Source organism: Sander vitreus, chromosome 1, assembly GCF_031162955.1.
Source record: "Sander vitreus isolate 19-12246 chromosome 1, sanVit1, whole genome shotgun sequence".
In the NCBI taxonomy this organism is placed as follows: domain Eukaryota; kingdom Metazoa; phylum Chordata; class Actinopteri; order Perciformes; family Percidae; genus Sander; species Sander vitreus.
The window spans coordinates 18,629,468-18,646,476 of record NC_135855.1 but is presented as its reverse complement, the minus strand read 5'-3'; the positions used below and the strand labels follow the sequence as shown (position 1 = coordinate 18,646,476).

Below are 17,009 nucleotides of genomic sequence, written 5' to 3'. Positions count from 1 at the left end.
AAACCTATTCTGATATAACCTCTAAATACAATTATGAACCTGAAAATGAGCATAATATGAACACTTTAAAGTAAGACTATATATGTAAACCACAGCAACAACTCAATACAGTCGAAGGCTGTACTGGAAAATGCCAGTACATTAAGTAAACCTTGCTCCATGTCACACATGGAGCAAGAAATGGAAAGTTTAAGAAACCACACTGCATACAAATGCGTTTTTTGAAAATACAATTTTACTCTATAATGTTCATACAACTGCTTTTATTTTTGTTTTTAAATAGGATTTCACTGTTGTAAAAACTCAAAAGGCAGACTCCTCTCAGCATTGTACACATACTGGCAGTTAAAGTGAAAAATGAAAACTAAAGACAAGTTCAATATAATAATAATAATAATAACACATGATAAAAAAACCAAAAACAATAACTCGTCAAGCACTATATTCTGGCATTCATTCATCAGAAAATGATACATTACAGAGGAAGGTAAAATAACACTGGAGCCCTTTTGGCATTCTCAGTCACAATGCTCCTGACATTCTTTGTTTTTTATTGTGTTTTGATTTGCTCAGCACCTATAAAATCATATTTAAAAACACAGAGTCCCTAAAGATGTATGATACTTTGCTCTCACACTCTCCCAGTTCCTATTTCAAGAGAAAAACTGTGTATTTGTCGCTCAAAACATTTTAGGAAGCAGATGAAGTTGAGACTCACATTACTGTTTGACTTTGGATCAACTTAAATGTGCAGAAAACCTCAGTGAGCAAAAGGTAGTTTTTGTTTTCTGTCTCCTATAAAGCATTGTACAGTCACATTATTTACATATTCAGTATATTACAGCGCACTCTTTTTACTCTCAGTAGCTTGTGTGGTGCGTTTGATGCAGTGCTCACTCTCTCTCCTTCATGGAGAGGGCCCCTTCCTGTCTCCCTGTGCTTCTGAGACTAATCTATCGTCCTCAGGTCGGTATATGGCAGGTATTAAATGTGACTGGGTGATTCTAAGGGAAAGAAGGGGCCTTTGTGACAAAGTTGCAACACTCTAAAATGCACAGGTGGTAATGCATAGTGCAACATTTCATTAAGCATTAGTTTTGTTTGTGTGTTACAGTACTGCACCTTTGTGAAATGATTCACCTGTTTTTGAGGGAAGCTATTGTGAAGTTTGGGTTGGTTGTTCTTTTTAGGCACATGGTTGATTTTTAAGGTTGCAGGCAGACATGGAGTGCTGCTGTAGTCCAGAGGAAATCAAGAAAATGGCGTCACGCACACACGCAGTCCATTGCTACCTGCAACAATGTGCAAGGTTCTCAACAGAACACACAGTTGTGCCTAATACCATGCCACCCCTGCTCTGGTGACGGATGGGGATTCATCTTGTTAGGAGCAAATAAGATTGATTTAGTCCCCAATCAAGCCATGAAATCATTATGCACCAGACACTCATTAAGATCTGAGCACCTATTCACACATTTTCTCTGAGTAGGGTAGCTGATGAAGGACTATTTATCTGGTCCCCATATTTTCAATTGATCAGATTCTACATGAGCACTTGATTACTTCAAGCGCTGTGAGCACGGGCCATAGGTGAACTGGATGTAAGCAACATGACCACAGCTCTATCAGCTGTGTTGCTGCAGAAAAGAGTCACACTGCCTACAAAGTTCCAGTTAGATCTGCATTTAAGCACAGGATGCCAGGCGTAGCAGGCTGACCCAAGACCAAAAATTTGATAGTGATCTAAATAAGGCCCTGTGTGTTCTTGTGGGCTTACAAGGCTGTTATACATGGGCAGTTTTTGAGGCAATGTTGTGCAGCATTTATTCCCATATCTTCTGCCAAGTACAGGGGACATTGCTCATTGCCTGACCAACTGTCTTAATGAGTCATTATACTGAGAATACTGTGAAAATCCCTGCAAATGCCTCTAGGCAGCAGTGTCATCACAGTAAAAGGGCAGGGTGATCCTGGGCTAAGGCTCCAGCTGAACCATGACACCGGGTCCAGCTGTTTGTTTTTTTTAAACATTCCAATCTAAAACATATCTCCACTGGTCAAAGCTTTTATAAATATATTGGAAATAATCCTTATTGCCTCAATGAACTGCTCATGGATCAGTTTTGGCAGACTAGTGCGCTGGTCACTGGTGCGAGTCCAGCAGGGGGCAGGAGTGTGAGCGGATGTCGTTGTGTTTGTGGATGGCCTGGTCCAAGTCCAGAGACTGTCCTTTAACACTGACCTCCATACAGCCCCTGTAGGGCGCCGACACCAGCGTGGACACCAGAGGAACATCTGAGGGAACAAACGACAGCATGTGATCCAGCAGATAACAAGATGGGACTGTGTGTGAGCCCAAGCTGAGATCTAACCATGAGTTTGCAACAGTATTAGTCAGTCAGACTCAGACAGCACTCCCATCACAGAAGTTGGACGCAGGGTCAACTGTACGCTCAGGTTCTGTGACTCTAAAGTGACAATAACAGGAAGTGACTCACTAACCAACACCAGCTTTTATCAAGTATACGTGACAATTCATATCAAGGCGAAAAATAAATCCTCATTATGTTTTCTTTCAAGTTTGAGGAATGTTGGATCCTGAATTATTGACACAGCTGCCATTCACTGGAGAAGTGACAACTATGCATCATAATCGTTTGCTATATACAGTCCAAGAAAACAAAGTGAGCCACTTATAAATGGTAGGAATCTTGCAGGAATCACATCTTTTCATCATTTACTGGATAAGATAATATATCGCTGACATGTGGAGTGTTCAGAAACAGACTGGCAACAAAAACATAATCTTTACATTACGAGACTTGTGTGGCTTTGCAATTTAAAAATCTACATGTGCAAAATACTTGTTTTGGGTCTGCACATGTTCTAGACTACACATTTTTCTTCACTGAAGTAAACTACATGAATAGCCAACAATAATGTGCGTGTGGGTGTTTGTTAAATGACAAGCTTCTCACATACTGAAAAGAGAAAATGACTGACTTTCATTTAGATTTTTCTTTATGAATCCTTAATTTCCACCTGAGCATAAAATATTTGTCTACTGTTTTTAATAATTAGCATCTCCACTAACACTTGTCCTGCATATTCTGCAAAGAAAACCCTACGTACTGCATGAATAACATCCTGCTAAATGTGTATATAAATGAGCGTGTCCTCACCAGGGAGGCCTCCAATAAAGGTGCTGGACTGTGACAGGACGTCAAAGGGAATCTCTGTGTTTTCACTACGCCCAGACTGGCCGTCGACCAGCAGCAGGGTTTGGTTGCCAGAGATGGTCACCTGGATTTCATGACTCTCACCGTCACACAGGAGGGCGGGAGAGCTGGCAGTGATGACATCACCGACAGATACCAGAACAAACTGAAAACGCCAGTGAAGAGGTCAGTTTTGAGATCGAACACAGTAACAAACTCATTTTACAAACACGTACACAGGTCGAGCTTTTAAGTACTCACATCCCGCCATTCATCAGTACCGGGATGATAGTCTGCCAGAGCGATGGAGAGAGGCACTCTGTCCTGGTGAACGAGTGCAAACAGCACGCCCATCGCAGAAGTTGGACGCAGGGTCAACTGTACGCTCAGGTTCTGTGATTCTAAAGTGACGATAACAGGAAGTGAGAGAACAGCAGGTCATGAACCTTAACGACAAACAAAGATGAGGCAAACTGTTGACAAAAGAGTAAGCAATTAAGGGAGCCAACTGACATTCCCCCCAAACAAATAAACATTGACTAACTACTTCAGGAAGAAGCCATTAAGCGCAGATATGCAATCCGCAGTCACGCTATGCATAACACTCTCACACATGCACACACTGCACCATAGCTGATGTTGAAGAGAGCGAAGCCTGTGCCGGGGTAATACGCTCCAGGATCCTCGGTGCTGAAACACTGCATGTTGTCATTGGACCGAATAGTTTCTTGTATGGACGTATCTTCGCCCGTTAACCACCTCCACTCCTTCATACAGCCGTCCAGACGGGGGTTCACCTACGTGACAATCACACCAGTTGAGAAATATGTGAAGAGCATCTCTCTTTGGTACATATTCAAGAAAATATACAAGCACATACAAATAAACACCTGATTGATGAGGCCGTCCTCTCTGAAAGGGACTCCTCCCACGGTGAGGTTGAGTTCGTGCATGCCCTTCTGTAGCGTAAACAGATCACCGTTTACTGCAATCTTCATGACGGCCTCCCTGTCAATCTTAATCACTAGACTCCGCCCTTGCTCCTCCACCGAGATCTGAAAAGAAAACGAGACGTTTAAAAGGAGTTTTAAATCAGCTGATGAGGCTTATGTAGACAGTCGTGGAGTACTGTCCAACCTTTCTCCACTGGCCGTCACTGACGAGGGGTCCGCTGCTAGTGACCCTGCTGACGGTGCCGTACTTCAGCTGCAGCTCCAGCTTCCCATGGTGCATTGCCAGCACGATCCAGGAGCTGTTGAGGTGACCTCCAGCAAAGAAGATCACCCCCTCATGGTCGTAGGTGCGGAAGTCAAACTCTGCAGAAAACCTGGGAGGTGGGGAGCAGTGACATTTGAGTAAGTATGTTAGTACGACAAAAATAACTGAGAATGAACTTGAAATAACGGAAAAAAGGGGCAGGGAGAAAAACTATTCCCTTGAGTAAAATATTTTTATCTGCTATCCACTTGGCACTTAATCTTAGTGGGTGGCACTTTCCCAGATAACATAAGTCATTTTTTTTATTAGCTGATACAACTTCACAGAGTGACTATGTATGGTAAAAAAAGATAACGTTTCGGTTTCTGACATCAAACCAAGGGACTGTTCAGTCCGCCGTATACTTTTAATACAAACATCCCCATAAAAAACAAAAACAAGAATTTCATTGCTTGTAAAAAGTGAATTATTTTATCTTTTAATGCTTACAAATCGACAAACGTTAGGCAACATGTTTTGAGTTGCAATTCTTTAGGCAGCACTGAGATGGTTTGTTGCCAGAGTAATACTTAACACTCCCTTTAAGTCTTCTCATCTATAAATTAAACTAAAACAGTCTTACCAGAACCAAACTGGAAGAGTTGTGATTACTCTATTTAACAACGTATCTATCTTTATAATTACTGTAACTAAGGTATAAATGTAGAGAGGTGTCATCTTTTTGTTAGGAGACAACTGTTGAGAGTGTTGAGCATCAAAACAATTTTTTTCACCCAGTTTGAATCCTCCGGCGGAAACGCAGCCTCACCACTGGCACGCCGCTGAACATGCGGCCCAGGTAGAGCGAACGAGAGTTCCTCTTCAGAGACGGTGACATACAGGGAGTTATAGGCTGTGAAAACACAAACATAAAACTGGAGATAACGCACGCTGCTCCTTCCTGAGAACCATTTGTGTATCTATCTTACTTGACTAATTTAAAATGATTTAACAGATCAAGAACACAGTTTGTAGTTCACATTTACCAACAAAGGTGAGAGCTGAGCTATGAAATTGCTGGTTTAATATTTGGCACAGTTCATGTATTTCACCTTACAGCTCCTGAGGTCCTGGCCCAGCTTCATGCCCTGACGACCATCACAGAAGCAACGGAAACTCCCTGGAGTGTTCAGACACTCCTCTGCACACACGCCTGCCTCACACTCATCCACATCTGACGAGCGACAGAGCAGGTTGAAAAAAGTAAAAGAGGAGGAGAGATGAAAGTCATGAGTGAGGTATAAAGGGTTACAGAGAATCAGAGAGTTCATGAAGTTATCAGAGTCCCATCTGTGGAGGAATTAGTCAAAACTTTCAAGGATCTAAAAAAAATAAAATAAAAAATAAATTCAAGATGATCAAATCAGATGACTTTTCTGTCAATGTATCAGGGAACGCAAACAACACTTGAGACAAGGGGTCTTTGACGGTGACTGGGTGGTATCTCCCTGTTCCATATACAACCTTACATGGACATGAGAAGGTTGGCCATAATAAATGTTAATTCTCAGAGGAGGGACACTGAGGTTATGAAAAGTCTGGTTTCCACTGCCGAGCAAAACGGGGGCACACAAGTGATTCATGACTCTGGTTAAAGTCTGTAAATTCTGTTTTTTTATGTTTTTACCAAGAGACCTGATGTTGTGGTTATTTATCGTATTGTGTTATCTTATTAAATAAGTGCATAAGCATAGCATATTTTTTAGCCTTGGACATCCTTCCATTCCGAGTATAGACGTGTACAGTATGTGGAGCAGTTAGCTAATGCCTCTTGCTACATATTTCGGGGAAAACATGAGATTAAACTTGTTTATTATATCAATAATTGCATGTTTAAAGCATGATTTGATGTGTTTAAGATGACTCTGAAAAGTGGCAAACACTTCTCTAACCTGGAAACCTTTGGCATGTATTCTGTGTTTATGAATTCTGACTACAGCATATTTATAATCAATAGACACTCTGGCAATAACATTATGTACTAAGCAAAGGTGAATCACAGGGTCAGTCTGTGTACGTTCCTCCTAAAAAATGTACTTTTTCTAACAGCATGGAGACAGTGACCTGTTACCTACTTATACAGAATTTCTCCAAATGTCTTTGCATTCCGTTCCTGACCCCACAGCTGCTTCAAGTCCTGCTGAGGCTGAAGCTGCTTCTCAGTCAGTTCTCATGAAACTATGTGTTTGTGTGTCTTTGCGTTGGTGTGTGTGTGTGTGTGTGTGTGTGTGTGTGTGTGTACACACACGTACCAACGCAGCTCTTGGTTTCATTGTCGTAGACATAGCCGACATCACACAAGCAATCGTAGCTGCCCTCATTATTCTCACACCGTGCTGTTCCACACACACCTGGATCCTCACATTCATCCACATCTGAAAGACACAACATGTGGTCAGCTGGACAGGTCAAAGTCTGGTGGAAATTCAACAGAGCCAGGAAGACTAGAAAGTCAACTCCTCAGCTGAAAAGGACATGATCTGATGAGGTTATTTGTACCTTTGCTCATTAGTTTCAGGAATAAAATGGGCCAGGAAAAAAGACACCAGACACCTAAACTGGATTCATTGTGAGGAGTGGGGAATTAAAATAAGCCACAAGACAGATGCTAGTAGATTCTGGTCCTGATTGGTTAACCACTTGATTCAAAATGACCTCAATATTAAATTTAAAATTAGGTCATTAGACTGATTTAAACTGTTTGTTCACATCATACTGTACATACAGAGTATACAGTTTGTTCCAGAACTCACTGAAACTACATCACACTTACACTGAAATAAAAATTTACATTGTTAAGTTACCATTTTTGGAGGCTGTACCATTACATTTCAAGAGGTCTTTATCATGACTTCTGTGGGTTTAAACAATGATGAGTTTGCACAACATGAGTTTGTAATGTTGAGGTTGATGTGTATTTGCCTTACTTATTAACTAAACAATTTATTATTTATGGACTTACAATGAACAACACTGCCTTTGGCTTTCTTTAGGGACCTCGACCACAAAAACACTCACATTCAAAATGTTTGCAAATAGTTATGCAAATGTAACTGCAGAAATAATATCCGTTTTATAGTTTGAAGTGGAGTCAAACAAAGTGTTAGTTGCAGCTACAGTATTGACATGATTCCAGTTGTTAGATGGCGTGCTTACCATAACACATGTGGCGTCCTACCAACATGTAGCCTTGGTGACAGGAGCAGCGGTAACTGCCCATAGTGTTGTTGCACTCGTGGTCACACCCTCCATTTCTCTTGCTGCACTCGTCGACATCTGCACATAGGATGGTGGTACAGTCAACATGAACACAGGAAAAACCTCATCATGGGCTGTGTATAAGCATTAGGCTGTTTAGCTTGTGTTAAGATGTCCTATAGTAATTCAGGATTAGGACATATTTAACGCAATTTAACGATTTTGAAAGTTCCACATTTTAAATTCTGCAAAGGAGCACACAGCGTGAAGTTTGATCGCTTGAAAAGTTCACTTAACGGTCATGTAAATTTGTACTTTGTTAAACGCTTGACAAATAACTGACACACTATGTCATTGTGGCAGCTGAGTGTTTAGGAGGAGTGCAGTCGTCAAGTGGAAAAGGCTCAGACCGAGTCAAACTGAATCTGTTTGGGTTTCCTCTCACAGTAAGGTGGCAGGATGAGTCACAGTGGAAATGTGTGGAATGGTGTCTGTGCCATAAATCACAATTTTTCCCTCTCCCTCACAGAGTGTGTATAAAAATTGTGTGTTTTCCAGTTTCTGCTTATACACTTAATATTTGGTACATTTCCCTTGTACAAGTGGCATCCTTGCTCTAACTTTTCAATCCAAGCCTCCCCTTACATACAGTATATACACAGTAACTAGCTTTGACCTCTAACTGAGACAAACAGATTCCTGTTGTGGGTTCCCGTACATGCACTTCATATTGACCGGACACAACATTCGCACATTATTAATAACAACAGCAGCAGCATCTGCAGATATTATAGAACAATAATAGTTGCAATAGTAAGATAAAAGTGAAACAGAAACACCAGAAGTAGTTTTGGAAGGTCAAAATAGAACAACTACATTCACATCAATATGATGAGAAACAATGAAAATATTTAACAATTATATGACTAATGAAAGTGATGGGAAGCCAGATCTTTCTATCAGTATACAGGACAGGAGTTGGCTGTCAGAAGCAAGGTCACAGAGACCATGTCATCTATCCAGAGACGCTGGAGATAACAGAGTGACGGTGCAGAAATGCAACCTCTGCTGAGCTATACAGTATATCCTCTCTCAATTTCCATAGCGATGATGACAGTACCTTTGTCACACGTGGCTCCTTCCCAGCCTGTGAAACAATGACAGAGGAAGTCGCCCTTTTTGTCCTCACAGCGCACCGTACCTCTGGCAATACAGGGAGAAGGAGAGCACTGGTCTGGAATATCTTCAAGTGAGAAAAAAAAACAAAAACAGACAGACACAGAGGAGGGAGGTGTTGTTATTTCTTTAGAATCGAGTCTGTGCAAACTGAATGCATAAAGTGAGTGTAACTGTGTATTGATACCAGACAGAGGAAGGGCATCTCCTATACTGTGCATATCAGGAGTTCAACATAAACAGCCTAATGCTGGCTAAGCCCTGCTGCCGGAGATGCCCTAACCTGTTCTCTAGCTCACAAAAAAAAAAAAAAAAACAAGATCAACTGGAGATTTAACTTTTCTGTTTGGCCTTTTTTTCTATCACATATTTTCATTCTACCCACTCTTTCACTACAAGCTTGTGTAAGTGAGCACGTGTAAAAACTTTTTCTCTCCCCATGCACCTTCCTTTTCCCAACAGTGGAGTTTGACTGCTCGACAAGTCTGGGCATGTTAGCTGGAGTTCAGCCAAAGGAAAGGGCAGTATGTGGAGAAAATGAAGGGAACACGAGAGAGATAAGCTCCCACGTAAAACACAAAAGGCCCAACTTCTTCACTGAATGATGTACAATACTGTACATATAAAAAAAACCTTAATTTCATTAGTGAAACATCCAGTGTTTTAAGTGATTTAAGTTTATTATTAACATTTTACACAATCTTTCAGAGCTTTGGCAAAAATTCTACTACTACTACTGCAATACTAAAAATGCATTTAAGATGCATTACCAGGTTAAAAATGTTGTAAAATACAAAACATATTAGTCGGCTTATTGTATAGGGGCAATCCAAAAGCCCTTTAAGGTATTGCAACATTGTCGGGACGATTACAGAGAAGCTCGACATGTTTTAACGAAGTAAATTTCATAATATTGTTTTGTTCTTCATTTGAGCCAAGGTAACGTGCTCATCTCCTTTTAGTGGAGGATTAACACAGGTAAAAATAGCAAAAGAAAAGCTATCAGCAATAACAATCACAGTATCAATAAAGAAACATGAAAATATCTGTATCAATATTCGTACATGCTTCTTTATATGCCTCTTTATGTGCCTCCTTCTAAAGGCAGTCTTAACATGAATCTGACCAAATTACCCAACGCTCCTGGTTAATAATATGTTGGGGTCTATGAGCAAGCAGGGGTAATTCCAGAAGCCTCACCTGTTTCATCTGCTTAAAATGTTAGAGGTTCCTTAACAGCATGTCCAAAATTAATTTAATTCAATGAAGCACACACTGTGGGCTACCACAATGACGATTTAGTCCCTCAAAGTTTATAGACCAGCAACAATTTATGTCACTGACAGTATATGCTAGAGAATGGGAAGATGTGTATTTAAAAAGGATTAATGATTTTCTGCAGAGCAATTAGCAAAACATTTGAGTCGGCAAACTGCAGACTACGGGAAACAGGGAAGAGTGGGAGAATAAACACTGCTGTGCTTTTGGTATGTGCAAATATAAAACCAAAAATGTATCTTTCCGTAACATGCCATGTTTGTACAATCCCATATCTAAAGAATTCCATAAATGGAATTAGTGGAATGCCATGATCTGCTTTGATACTGGGTTAGCGCCCACCACTAGTCTGCACTCAGGCAGGACACTGTTGGGCAGAGATTTGCAGCGAAAAAGAGATTGAGAGAGAAGTGGTGAGCTGCTGTGTCATGATGCTGCAGCTGAGTCATGGAAACCCCCCCGAGGTTCCTCAGCCAATAACAGTAAAGCTGGGTTGGTCTCTTGTATCCTGATGCAGCAGAACCTGTGCTCCACTCACGTCAGACTTTTTTCACGTCACTCCTCCTTCGCCGAGACAGCTCACGAAGACGCTAGTGCAGTCACCCAGAGAAAATGAGTGAATGAGTATGTGACGACTAAAGAGGTGTGTCACTCATTCACCAATCTGCAGCATCACTGTAGCAAAGTGCTGCAATGTAACTCATACCTGAGCTCACGCACATATAGCGCACTCAGGCTACTTCAAAGTCGCAGCATCAGTCAGGTGTGTCACGCTGCAAAAACTGGAGTTGCCAGAGAAATTCAGCACCTTTTCATCATCTGTCCTTTTTTACCTTTTCTACTGAGTGCGAGTGCCTCAGTGTGATGCAGAGCAGTGTTACTGCAGTGCAGCCCAACCCCACACTACAAGTAGGTGCCTCGCTCTGGATACTTACACAGTGAAAAGATGTTACTTACACAGTGAAAAGATGTCTGTGAACCTGTCCACAGTTCTGCTATCAAGCTCTAAAACTCGGTAGGTAGACAGACAAGAGGGCATAAAACTTACTGTGAACACATGTAATCAGATCCTGTTTCTTTATTTCAGCATCTCCAAACTTCTCCACACAAGCTAGACAGAAACACAAATGAAAACAAAGATATTACAAACATGTAATCAGTTAAGCTGGCTGTTAGTAGAAATGGAGAGTTTTAGTCAGAATGATAACTTACCCAAATACTTGGGATAGAAGTAGTCCTAAAGAGATGGAAAGAGAGGGGGATAAAGTTACATAGGCTTATTAACAAAAAATCTAAACAGAACAAGATAATATAAATACATGTTTACGATTAGTAGTAGGGGTTCTGTTAAAACTTGACATATTCTAGGATTTAGTTTTGTTTCATGCCTGAACTCCGTGTCCGTACTCATGGGAGTTAAAAGAAATTCATAAACAATCTTTCGTTTTTACATTTGTGTGTGTGCGTGTGTTTAATGTCGGGAGAGAGATTACAATATGATTACTCTGTTATCTGTGTGTGTGTGTGTGTGTGTGTGTGTGTGTGTGTGTGTGTGTGTGTGTGTGTGTGTGTGTGTGTCCAATGGGTGCGGCCCTTTGCCAAAGGCATCCTGAGAATTCTCTGGCTCCTGGCTGCAGTACTCCTAATAATAATAATAATAATAATAATAATAATAATAGATTTTATTTGTAATGCACTTTACATTTGGAGCAAATCTCAAAGTGCTACAGTTAAGATCATAAAAGCATGATAAGAACATCAATATAAAATACAAATAGACAGTGCAACGACTTGCAGGGTTAATTAAAACTCATAAGTTCTTCTAAAAATAAATGTTTTTAGTCCTTTTTTAAAAGTCTCAGTAGTTTGAGGTGCCCTCAGATGGTCGGGGAGGGCATTCCAAATCCGAGGAGTGGCAGAACAGAAAGCCCGATCACCCATGGTGCTGAGCTTAGTCTTGGGGAGAAGGAGGCGGTTTGAGTTTGTTGAACGGAGGGATCGAGTTGTAGTTAGAGGCGTGAGTAGTTCTTTCAGGTGGGGGGCATTTCCATAGATGCACTGGTGGGTAAGAAGGGAGACCTTATATTCAATCCTGGCAGAAATGGGAAGCCAGTGAAGTGAATGGAGAATGGGTGTGATGTGGTCGTATTTTCGCACTCTCATCAGGATCCTTGCAGCACTGCAGTCTCTGCAGGCTTTTGTTAGGGATCCCGATGAGAAGTGTGTTACTCCTCCACATATAGGTCAGAATTTGGGGATGATCTAAACAATGGAAAGACAGCTCTGGATGCACAGAGACTTACGAGCCAGATGCAGCAGGCTGAGTTGAAAAAAAAAGTATATTGTAAGAATCAGTTATTAGACAAAAGTCAAGTAAAGCTAGGGACATATTACACAATGTAAAGCCTGATTATACCCCTGATTTACTGCAACAAATGTTTGCAAAGGTCAGTCAAATGAGGTTAAGATGAACTGGACTATTACTAATCGTAACATAACAGTCAGTTGTGACATCTTTTTTTCATCTAACAAGTGAGGGACCAGAAACTTGGCGTGATCGCGTGTAAAGCCAAAGATAATCATGAGTATCCAGGAACACCCTCTCTCTGCAGAGGCAGAAAGCTGCAGCAGAAGAAAATGCAGAGTCAGAGATGGGCACTTTCAGAATGAATAATGCAGCTATGAATAAGACTGCAGCTTTGTGGCACGACATGGTAGAAAAATACAGGCCCACACACAAACTCTATTCTGACGGCAATGTGCGTTCAGCTGATTCAAACTGAATCACCTGACCTCACCTTTTCCTCTGAACCCAGCTCAACTTCACTTTAATCCTCCCTCCCTCTCTCAGCTTCCATATCAGTCCACTTGGCTAATTTTAAAGGAACACGCCGACTTATTGGGACTTTAGCTTATTCACCGTGTCCCCCAGAGTTAGATAAGTCCATACATACCCTTCTCATCTCCGTGCGTGTTGTAACTCTGTCTGACACACCCACCGCTAGCCTAGCTTAGCACAGATCCTGGAGGTAACCGGCTCCATCTAGCCTACTGCTCCCAATAAGTGACAAAATAACGGCAACATTTTCCTATTTACATGTTGTGATTTGTATAGTCACAGCGTGTAGAAATAACAACGTCACATGAGACACAGCCATCTTCTAATCGTATGCATACTGGGAACTATATTCTCAGAAAGGCGAAGCACTGCTACTCTCTGCTCCTCACCACGGGACTTCCCAGGTGCTGCAAGGAAATAACTCCGCCCAAGTAGCAGAAGTTCCCAGTATGTATACGGTTAGAAGATGGCTGTGTCTCTTGTGACGTTGTTATTTGTACACGTTGTGACTATACAAATCACAACATGTAAATAGGAAAAATGTTGCCGTTATTTTGTCACTTATGGGGAGCAGTAGGCTAGATGGAGCCGGTTACCTCCAGGATCTGTGCTAAGCTAGGCTAACAGTGGGTGCCTCTGACAGAGTTACAACACGCACGGAGATGAGAAGGGTATGTATGGACTTATCTAACTCTGGGGGACACGGTGAATAGGCTAAAGTCTCAATAAGTCGGCGTGTTCCTTTAAGAGTAATCTCTGAGTCATCGATTGCCTCATTCAGTCCCTCAGTAAGAGCGATCATTAAGAGCACAGCATCTCCAGGAGGGCTGGGACCATGTGCTTTTTACCCAATTTGATTCTTTCATGTATATTCAGCATTTTCTGCTTTCGGTCTGTTATGCTGGAAACGGATATGATGTACTCGTCATCAGCGGTACCGTATAAACAGAAAATATTTAGGTGAATCATTGGTAATAAATAAATAAATAAATAGATTCTAGGGAATAGAATTGCTTTTTAAAAATCGTCGCAAAACAAATACAATACATACGATTTTCGATTTTTTTCCCAATCTCCAATGCGTCCCTAACAAACATATAGTTCAAACTTCATCTGAATCTCTAACTTACAAATCAAACTGACAACAAACAAACCCATTCAACAATGTCAGGATATACCTATTGCTGTTATTTCCTGACAGCTAACATTTTAAAAGGGGTTTGGGCAAGAGTCTGCTCTGTAAATGGCCCACACTATAACTTAGCTTACTGAGTAACATTCACATGCGCAACACACCACTTACTGTTGCTTGTTTGAAGACTTAATAGTTTGATGGCCCATGTTCCACATTTTCTGACACGTTATGTCATTTATGTCTCTGGGGCTTGTTGGCATATTCACCACATATACTGTACTGTAATACACATTCCACAGGCTTACATATTTACATGGATGGAAAGGCAAATGTGTGCATTCATGAATGCAGAATGGAAACTAATCTGCAGCATATATTCCTGAATACACACATGTGCGACATTGAATAGAAAAGGAGGGTGGGAGCATGCAGATCGGTGAGGCAATGTGCATTGTTACTGTGTTGAATGAGACACATTTCTCACCCAATGTTCAACAGAAACCCGTGAATAAGGAGTTTGCACAATTCATATGCATTTTATATTAAATAATAGACATGTGTAGACATACAGTGAAACAGATGGTGAGAACAGAGATGAATGTAGACAGGGCCAATTTTTAGAAAACTGAATATATTTAATCTAAAATATTAATCTAAAAAAAGAAGACACACAAGTGACTATATGTGTTAATGTGTGCATTCAAGTATTAAAGGGAGTGTAGGGATAGCAGTGTCTTCACTGCTACTGTATTTCATAAACTAAAGCTTGGTCACGCTGACTCAATGTCTGTCACAGAAACAAACAAAAAGAAGAAGAAAACATGCCAAGTCTGACATGGGAATATTATTTGCACTGACACTATTATTCAGCACTCTGGACTTATTAGAGCATGAACACTAGCGGCCCAGACAATGAATCATTAGTCTACTGTTGCATTAAGTCATCAATTCTAGTCAATATGAACATGATGTAAACAACCGGCTTCGCAGCTTCATGTTTTCTAACAAATACCGGCCTGGGTGATAAAAACTACAGTTTGGGGTCCATTTCAACTGCTAATCGTGTTTTGATTAGTTAACAGACTTCACTGAGTTTTTAGTACTGCAGTACCTCAATGAAGAAGAAGAAGAAGAAGAAGAAGAAGAAGAAGAAGAAGAAGAAGAAGGTGTGGTGTTGTGGTTGTGCTTTGGTTGCTGCATGCAACCTAACCTTGGAATGAAAACCACAACTTTAGTGGGGGTTTGGTATCATTATAATACACTCACCGTCTCAGGGTCGTTTTCAAACACTTCTCTTGCCTCTTCTTTGGTGCACTTTTCCTCCACACACTCCCTCTCCAAGTGTCCTTGCTTCGTCTCCTCGAAAATTGCATTTGCTCTCCTGTGTCTGCTCAGAAACTGGTTCGCCTCTTGGGGAGACAACGAAACTAAAATAAAAGACAGACACCCCAACAATATATTAATTACTGTTCTACAAGAACAGAAGGTCAAACAACTCTGGATTTAAGCAGTATTTTGGCTCCCAAAAACATTTTAGAAAGGTTGCGAAACATCTGCGGTTAAAGCCCCATTAATGACGTTAATAACATGCATCATCAGCAGCCACAACACAAATGTCAAAGGAGACTTAGCGAGCTAGCTAGCCACCTAGCATGTAATTGTTTACTTACTGCTGTCGGACCAGCGGGCAACCAGCAGGATTAGCAGGGCTACCGATGAAAGAGACTTTGTCGGGGTCAGCCGCATTGTTTAACCGCTGTGTCTGCGCCAAGCTTGAAAAACTTTCTCCTGTCCCGTCTTGTATTCTCTCTATCCCCCTCTCTGTGTCTCAATGTCACAGAGTCGAGGCTAACGTTAGAGCGGAACACGCTGCAGGTATTCAGGTACTTCCGACCGTTTGTCGTTAACGTTTTAGATGTGAAATCACTGCCGCGGACCGTTGCGACCCTAAACTGTCGTGTTTCTCCAGGATATCGTTCATAACACAGGCAAATTAAGCGACCGTTCTCTTTTCTTCGCGGTTCAGCTCGTCCCCCATTGCGGTCTGTAACGTTACTTTATGCTTTGACCCTCCTCTCTTGTGTTGAACCCTCTCTGGCCGGACTCGAGTCTCCACTCTGCTGCGGAGAAAGACAGCAGCAAGCTTCTGCTGCTTCAGGAGGAGGGGGGGGGGGGAGCTCTGAAAAGTGCAGGCAGGAGTTTGTAACGGTGCATCCCTCCCTTCCCTCCTTCAGTGTGTGTGTGTGTGTGTGTGTGTGTGTGTGTGTGTGTGTGTGTGTGTGTGTGTCAAACAAGTTGGTAAAAAGAAGAAGAGAAAGCTCACTGGAACGCAATGGTATGCTTTAATCATCAAACTGTGTGCTGTTTTCTAGTGGTGAAAGAAGTATTTAGATGCCACAGTGTAAAGTAAAAGTAAAAAAGTATTCCCATCAAAATGTACTTAAAGTACCAACGTCCTGCATTCTAAATGTTACTATTAAAAGTATGTAAGTATTATTAGCTTGGTATTCTTTAAGTATCAAAATAAATACACATATGCAGAATGGCCCCGCCCCCTTGATGAGTTATGTCATTATATAGATTGTAGTATTATTAATGCATTATTGTGTAAGCAACATTTTATCGTTGAATTGAACAACTTTACATACTGCTGGGTAGTTTAATGTATAGCATTATAATTTATTGTAATATTGTTGAGTTGGTTTAAATAATGCCAACTGTCTATTCAGCAGAAGTAATTGAAATTAACTTCACCTTTGAAAGCTTGCCATTAAAGTGATGTACATATTACCCCAATAGCTAATCTAGACGTTTTTCTTGTAATGGAGTTAAGTAAATAGCTAAGTACTAAGGATCAGAGAGCTCCTTCCTCCATTTTAATGGTGCCATCAGAGCAGTTATTACACAG

General features: G+C 41.1%; 1 protein-coding gene across 1 annotated transcript; it reads right to left on the bottom strand.

Moving 5' to 3' along the window:
* Window positions 1-246: 246 nt before the first annotated feature.
* On the bottom strand, window positions 247-16,283 carry gas6 (growth arrest-specific 6). The gene is made up of 15 exons (XM_078246689.1): window positions 15,772-16,283; window positions 15,368-15,528; window positions 11,340-11,364; window positions 11,176-11,238; window positions 8,794-8,916; window positions 7,632-7,751; window positions 6,728-6,850; window positions 5,528-5,649; window positions 5,210-5,328; window positions 4,356-4,545; window positions 4,109-4,273; window positions 3,847-4,015; window positions 3,480-3,619; window positions 3,183-3,384; window positions 247-2,295 (listed from the first exon to the last, which is right to left on the bottom strand). Exons 1-15 carry the CDS (start codon window positions 15,845-15,847, stop codon window positions 2,144-2,146), a joined length of 1,950 nt encoding a protein of 649 aa, XP_078102815.1. The 5' UTR covers window positions 15,848-16,283; the 3' UTR covers window positions 247-2,143.
* Window positions 16,284-17,009: the final 726 nt, after the last annotated feature.

Excerpts from the sequence above, each read along its gene's own strand:
- gas6 (XM_078246689.1), bottom strand. The coding sequence starts at position 15,847 with ATGCGGCTGACCCCGACAAAGTCTCTTTCATCGGTAGCCCTGCTAATC. Across the intron at positions 11,239-11,339 it reads CTTCTATCCCAAGTATTTGG|CTTGTGTGGAGAAGTTTGGA; the intron begins GTAAGTTATCAT and ends GTTTCTGTCTAG. Across the intron at positions 8,917-11,175 it reads TCTGATTACATGTGTTCACA|ATATTCCAGACCAGTGCTCT; the intron begins GTAAGTTTTATG and ends TCTCACTTGAAG.